The sequence below is a fragment of the Coregonus clupeaformis genome, chromosome 35 (genome assembly GCF_020615455.1).
Source record: "Coregonus clupeaformis isolate EN_2021a chromosome 35, ASM2061545v1, whole genome shotgun sequence".
In the NCBI taxonomy this organism is placed as follows: Eukaryota; Metazoa; Chordata; class Actinopteri; order Salmoniformes; family Salmonidae; genus Coregonus; species Coregonus clupeaformis.
Genome location: NC_059226.1, coordinates 12,082,618 through 12,090,137, shown reverse-complemented (window position 1 = coordinate 12,090,137; position 7,520 = coordinate 12,082,618). Strand labels below are relative to the sequence as shown.

Genomic DNA, 7,520 nt, shown 5'->3' with positions numbered 1-7,520 from the left:
CTGTGTTGTTGTTTTTATCGCACTGCTTTGCTTTATCTTGGCCAGGTCGCAGTTGTAAATGAGAACTTGTTCTCAACTGGCTTACCTGGTTAAATAAAGGTGAAATAAATAAAATAAAATAAAAATACTGCTTTAAGGATTCCATTATTTTAACACTCAATGTTATACTAATGCGAGCACGTACTTTATTTTTCATGTGCTTTTAAATTCACAGGTATTATTACATTCTCAAAAACGCCACCAATTGTGTGCTATTCTAGATATCTTAGGCAGAACATCTATCCTCTTAGAACAGAGATTATGTAACTGTTGGCTAACAAAAGAAGCGGGGCACATCAACACAAAGTGATCCCCCAAATTAGATTTTACAAGATCAAGGTACACATCAATTATCTTATCACTGAATCAATTTCCATTGATTATTGTATCAAGATCCTCAGCTGTTAGTTTCCTCTGAGTTGGCTAAGGAATGTCTTCATGTTGAGAGGAATCACATTCCTTGCATTTGACAGTTCATAAGTGAACCTCTACACTACTTATTTGGTCATATGCAATGAGACAAAATGTGTCTTTGTGCTGCAATTTCTTGAGTAATCTACAGTCCACTGACAACTTTGATGTCTCAGTGCAGTTTACGTGCCAAAACTGGTCATGTATACAATTTCACAAATGAGTATTCGTCTGAAAATGTGACTATACTGGAAATAGTTTGCTAAATATGCAAGGTAGAGTAAAGCTTTTTGGTAATTTGATCCTAGCCATGTCCATTTTTACAAGCAAAGTCTGGGGCATGGGTTACATGAAAGCATGAACATTGAGACCCTTTTGAATTCTTAGATACAGTGCATTCGGAATGTTTCCACATTTTGTTACGTTCTAGCCTTATTCTAAAATGGTTTAAATAAAACATTTTCCTCATCAATCTACACACAATACCCTATAATGACAAAGTGAAAACAGGTTTTTAGATTTTTTTGCATTGTATTACTAATAAAAAACAGAAATACATATTTAGACCATTTGCTATGAGACTCAAAATTGAGCTCAGGTGCATCCTGTTTCCATTGATCATCCTTGAGATGTTTCTACAACTGAATTGGTGTCCACCTGTGGTAAATTCAATTGATTGGACATGATTTGGAAAGACACACACCTGTCTATATAACGTCACACAGATGACAGTGCATGTCAGAGCAAAAACCAACCCATGAGGTCAAAATAATTGTCCGTAGAGCTCCGAGACATGATTGTGTCGAGGCACAGATCTGGGGAAGGGTACCAAAAAATGTCTGCAGCATTGAAGGTCCCCAAGAACACAGTGGCCTCCATCATTCTTAAATGGAAGAAGTTTGGAACCACCAAGACTCTTCCTAGAGCTGGCCGCATGGACAAACTGAGCAATCGGGGGAGAAGGACTTTGGTCAGGGAGGTGACGAAGAACCCGAGCTTCAGAGTTCCTCTGTGGAGATGGGAGAACCTTCCAGAAGGACAACCATCTCTGCAGCACTCCACCAATCAGGCCTTTATGGTAGAGTGGCCAGACGGAAGCCACTCCTCAGTAAAATACACATGACAGCCCACTTGGAGTTTGCCAAAAGGCACCTAAAGGACTCTAAGACCATGAAAAACAAAATTCTCTGGTCTGATGAAACCAAGGTTGAACTCTTTGGCCTGAATGCCAAGCGTCATGTCTGGAGGAAACCAGGCACCGCTCATCACCTGGCCAATACCATCCCTACGGTCAAGCATGGTGGTGGCAGCATCATGCTGTGGGGATGTTTTTCAGCGGCAGGGACTGGGAGACTAGTCAGGCAGAAGGAAAGATGAACGGAGCAAAGTACATTAAGAACCTTGATGAAAACCTGCTCCAGAGCGCTCACGACCTCAGACTGATCCGAAGGTTCACCTTCCAACAGAACAACGACCCTAAGCACACAGCCAAGACAACACAGGAGTGGCTTCGGGACAAGTCTCTGAATGTCCTTGAGTGGCCCAGCCAGAGCCCGGACTTGAACCCGATCAAACATCTCTGGAGAGACCTGAAAACAGCTGTGCAGCGATGCTCCGTATCCAACCTGACAGAGCTTTAGAGGATCTGCAGAGAAGAATGGGAGAAATACAGGTGTGTCAAGCTTGTAGCGTCATACCCAAGAAGACTCGAGGCTGTAATCGCTGCCAAAGGTGCTTCAACAAAGTACTGAGGAAAGGGTCTGGATACTTATGTAAATGTGATATTTCATTTTTTAAATATATATATATATATACAGTACCAGTCAAAAGTTTGGAGACACCTATTCATTCCAAGGGTGTGCAAAGCTGTCATCAAGAAAAAAGGTGGCTATTTGAAGAATCTCAAATATAAAATATATTTTGATTTGTATAACACTTTTTTGGTTACTACATGATTCCATATGTGTTATTTCATAGTTTTGATCTCTTCACTATTATTCCACAATGTAGAAAATAGTAAAAATAAAGAAAAACCCTTGAATGAGTAGGTGTGTCCAAACTTTTGACTGGTACTGTACATTTGGTATTTAATGAAGACAAGACCTCCTTTCACCATTCAGAGACTTTTATTTAATCTTAATTTCAGCAAATAAATAATGCCTTAATGACAAAATATAACGCAAATAATACCTTTACAATGCAAAAGAGTCCCCTGGACCCCCATATTGGCACAGTGAATTAAAGTAGATTTACTGTTCAGACAATAAACTGGTAAGAAATTCTAAAAGCATATCAGTTAAATACTGCATCACAGCAAGCAGCCAAGTTAGCTTATTTTCTTCAACATAGTGCATATACAACAACTTCAAATTTGCACTGATAACAATGATAATCATAAGAACATGATTCAGCAGAAGCGGTAAAATATACAATCATTGCGTGCTATAAGCGTGTAGACATTCAGGCCCTCACCTTTTTCTCAATGTCATTCAACATCAAGTGGAAATACAATTCAGAAATGGCAAATAACAATATGAAACGCTGGCTTTGTAATTTTACATTTTACTATGGCAACGAGAGCTGAAACATGAAGATACATTACATTATGCAATGTTATATTTTGGCACTGGATTTTCTGTATATATGAGCCTCGATATTCCACCAAATATTTACATTCAATGTGTGTATGCATCTCTCTCACTCTCTCTCTTTCTCTCTCTCTCTCTCTGTGTCTGTGTGTGTATAATGTGTGCAACTGAGCATGAGAGAGTGTGTCTGCTTTCCTGTCTCTCCCTTTTTTTTCATAAATATATCTCAGCTCTTTCTCTTTCTCCCTCTCTGGCTCTCCCTCTTTCTGTCTCTCCTTTCATATTATCCACCGCTTAACCTCTGTAAGGCACCAATCCTAATTTTAGACAAAAAGTTGGACTGTGGAAAACAGCACACCACTGGGAGACAGTCATCGCTGCACACTATGAACAGATGAAGACAAGGGCCTAGATTAAATCTGTGCCGCGGAAAATCCATGTTAAAGCGCGATTGACATGTAAAGGTAATTTCCAATTGAACCGACATATGCAGCGTTTACCGTGAATGTCGTCTCCACTAGCACTGGAACATTGCCTTTAAAATGTGCATAGCGGACAAACGCGATCGGATTGAATCTGGCCCAAGGAGACGCAAACCTACAATCACTGACAGAAAGAGAGACCGGGAAATTAGAGAGACACAAACAAAAGAAAAGTGAGGCGTAAAGACACAAACTCAAAGATAAAGAGAGAGAACGAAAGAGAGAGGCAGGGAAGAGGAAATAGCAATGGGGGAGATGAGGGGAGTGAAAGAAGCCACCTGAAAGAAAAAGAAAGTTGTTCCTCTTCCTCCAGATCTCTTTATCTATCTGTGGGTTTTAATTCTTCTCAAGACTTTTCTTCTTCAAATGGACACCTCATACTCCCGTGTGTCCTAGGAACCAGGTAGAAATACAACAGACCCGAATAACAGTTAATTTGAAGAAGTAAATAGTTGGTTTTAAATGCTACAGCAAAATATCCTCAGCAGTTTAGGACATGCAATCTCCAGGATTCATAAGCAACAGACTAGAGTATTCACTTTTCATTAACTTACAGTCAAAAACATGGCAACTTCCAGCCCCCCAAAAAGCAAAGTTACAGAGAACATCTTCCTAAATACTAGTCAAAAGGTGAAAAGTTGAAAAAACAAGTGGCAATTTATTAAAGTTGATACAATATACCTGTACATTAACTCTACTTTGAACTCTAGCTCAGTGACATAGATAGCACAATTTTACTTGGTGTTTGCGTTAGACTAACAACCTGGGTTTGATTCCCAGTTGGTTACACAGACAGGGCTAATCGTGTCCTGGTTAGGGGTTCAGACTAGCTAGTTCCTACCCAGCCATAACTAAGGCCTCGATTCAATCAGATCGAGCATTAACTCGCGTTAGCGGTGTTGGAGGTGTAACTGCGGTATGAGATGACAAATCGGTGAACGGCCAACCACTCCCTTTCTTATTATCCGCATTAGAATTTCAAAATGGCGGCAGAAAAGTGTAGAAAGTGTAGCTTCTATCCATGATAGAAATAATGACAGGCTAATGCATGTTTTCATGTTAATTTGGATGGGGGGATTTCTAGCCTATCAGTTTAATCGAGGAGTAGACAATAGAATATCACACATTCGAGTGTTTGAACTTGTAACGCGGCTGCTTGTGGATTTGACAGCTCTAACACAGTTCCACCTCAGGCACTGCCAAAACAACCGCTATGTGGATGTTGGCTAGCGCAGATCTGATAGAATCTAGCCCCAAAGTGAGAGGGCTTGGGCAATACTCACCCATTACGCAAAAATTGAGAAAATACTCACCCCTGCCTCGTATAAAGGGTTATTGAAGTCAGACTCCACAGTAATTGGGCTGTATGAGTGGGTGTGAGAGAGAGACTTCCAGAAAAGTGGCTTCCACTGCAGTCTACATACACTGAGGGAGAGGGAAAAGAGAAATAAATGTTGAAGGGAGAGAATACATAATACAGTCAACTTCTGATATCTATGCAATGGCTCAGTATTGTTGTGTGAATGTGTGTGTGCGTGTGTGTGTGTGTGTGTGTTAGGTCAGACCATGCCAATATCTGGTGAAAGTATGAAGAATGCATTTGAATTGTGACTACTGAACTGTGCAGCACTTACTTTGTGTAATACATGTAGATTCCACCAATCAGAAGGATGACCAGGATGATTGGCAGGATGATTGCCAAGGCAATGTTCTCGCTTAGCATCTGGTGGGAGGGCTCAAATGACTGGGATACTAGGGAAATAATCCAAAATAATACATTGAAGAAGAAGTTAAAGTAATACGATTAAAGGGGAATTCCACCACTTTTCAACCTCATTTTCATTATTTCCAGCACCATCCCACTGAGCACACCACGTAATTTCAACGTGGGCAATTGGGTAATATTTGGTTCAGACGTTGATCAATGAGATTACAACCTATATTCCCCCACTCAAAAAGACAGCCCAAAAAGTTTGTTGAAATCCCAATTTGTTATTATTATGATTGAGCCGGTATCTGCAGCATTTACCGTGAAGCTGACCACCATGAACGCGGGAACATTGACCTTAAAAGCCGCATTTTCCACAACCCGTGATCAGATTGAATACCAGCCCTATTCTTTAACTTTGATTTTTGATTGAGATGGAGACGCAACAATGATTAACTTGTTGATAAACTGGATTTAAAAATAAATCTGATAGTGGAGATAAAGTTGAAGATCTGACGTTGTTTCAAAAGTACATATTCATCATACAAGGTTTGTCTATGTTAAACATTGGTTACCATGACGTTTCTATGTTCTGTAGTTAGAAATATAAGAAGAAAGGTCCTGACAACAAATTGCATTTAAAGTAAAAAACAGTGATTTTCAAAACCAGCGAGTTTCTAGCCAGGGGGAGGCATTTTCCTCCTCCCTGTGTCACCATAAATCTCATAGTCTTTGTAAGTAACTGGAGAATGAATATGAGGTTGAAAAGTGCAAAAATTCCCCTATAGAAGACATAGAAGAAGACAAAAAATCACCTTCTAATTTATGATCATCCAACAGCTCCTCGTATGCCACTGATAGATGGAGAGATGCAGATTATTATTATAAGATCATCATTCCTCAATCATTCTTTATAATATGTTCAAGTGTTTCAATTCTCATGCAGAGAACTAATTCTCAACTAATCCTAATTTCCAGCAATCCAATGTAGATTGTCACCTTTGCAGAAGGGTGGTGGACTGTTCCATTGAGATGGGTGGCCCGGGACACAGTTGATAATAACCTCCCCAATGAGTTCATAGCCCTCATAGCAGAAAAAACGTAGCGTCTCTCCTGCCTGGTAGCTATGCTTGTACAATGTCTGGTAACCATTGTCTGGCACACCTGGGTTTGGGCATGGGTCATACTTCACTGTTTAGGGAAAGGAAATAAAGATGGAGAGAGAGAGAGAGAGAGAGAGAGAGAGAGAGAGAGAGAGAGAGAGAGAGAGAGAGAGAGAGAGAGAGAGAGAGAGAGAGAGAGAGAGAGAGAGAGAGAGAGAGAGAGTGAGAAATGCCTTCAGAAAGTATTAACAGCCCTTTTTCCACATTTTGTTGTGTTACAGCCTGAATTTAAAATAGATTAAATTGAGATTATTTGTCACACACAATACCCGATAATGTGAAAGTGGAATTATGTTTACAAATTCATTATAAATGAAAACCTGAAATGTCTTGAGTCAGTAAGTATTCAACCCCTTTGTTATGGCAAGCCTAAATAAGTTCAGGAGTAAAAATGTGCTTAACAAGTCACATAAGTTGCATGCACTCACTCTGTGTGCAATAAAAGTTTTTAACATGATTTTTGTCTCTGTACCCCACACATACAATTATCTGTAATAATCAGTCGAGCAGTGAATTTCAAACACAGATTCAACCACAAAGATCTATTGGTAAATGGGTAAAAATGTAAAACAGATATTGAATATCCCTTTGAGCAAGGTGAAGTTATTATTTACACTTTGGATGGTGTATCAATACACCCAGTCACTACAAAATATACAGGTGTCCTTCCTAACTCACTTGCTGGAGAGGAAGGAAACCGCTCAGGGATTTCAACATGAGGCCAATGGGGACTTTAAAACAGTTACAGAGTTTAATGGCTGTGATAGGAGAAAACTGAGGGTGGATCAACAACATTGTAGTTACTCCACAATATTAACCTAATTGGCAGAGTGAAAAAAAGGAAGATTGTACAGAATTAAAATATTCTAAAGCATGCATCCTGTTTGCAACAAGGCACTAAAGTAATACTGCAAAAAATGTGGCAAAGAAATTAAATTTTTGTCCTCAATACAAAGCGTTATGTTCGAGGCAAATCCAATACAACACATTAATGAGTACTACTCTCCATATTTTCAAGCATAGTGGTGGCAGCATCATGTTATGGGTATGCTTGTAATTGTTAAGGACTGGGGAGCTTTTCAGGATAAAAAAATAAACGGAATTGAGTTAAGCACAGGCAAACTCCTAG

The 7,520-nt window shown here is 39.6% G+C and overlaps 1 protein-coding gene across 2 annotated transcripts in view; it reads right to left on the bottom strand.

Moving 5' to 3' along the window:
• Positions 1-2,557: 2,557 nt before the first annotated feature.
• The window catches only part of sez6l2 (seizure related 6 homolog (mouse)-like 2), a 78,646-nt gene continuing 73,683 nt past the window's right edge, over positions 2,558-7,520 (bottom strand). For both annotated transcript variants that reach the window (XM_041862442.2, XM_041862443.2), the window contains exons 15-19: positions 6,228-6,419; positions 6,044-6,082; positions 5,155-5,272; positions 4,834-4,945; positions 2,558-3,912 (exon numbers count right to left, since the gene is read on the bottom strand). In XM_041862442.2, the coding sequence (XP_041718376.2) occupies positions 3,883-3,912; positions 4,834-4,945; positions 5,155-5,272; positions 6,044-6,082; positions 6,228-6,419 (491 nt within the window). In that variant the 3' untranslated portion in view covers positions 2,558-3,882. The remainder of the gene's footprint in view (positions 3,913-4,833; positions 4,946-5,154; positions 5,273-6,043; positions 6,083-6,227; positions 6,420-7,520) is intronic.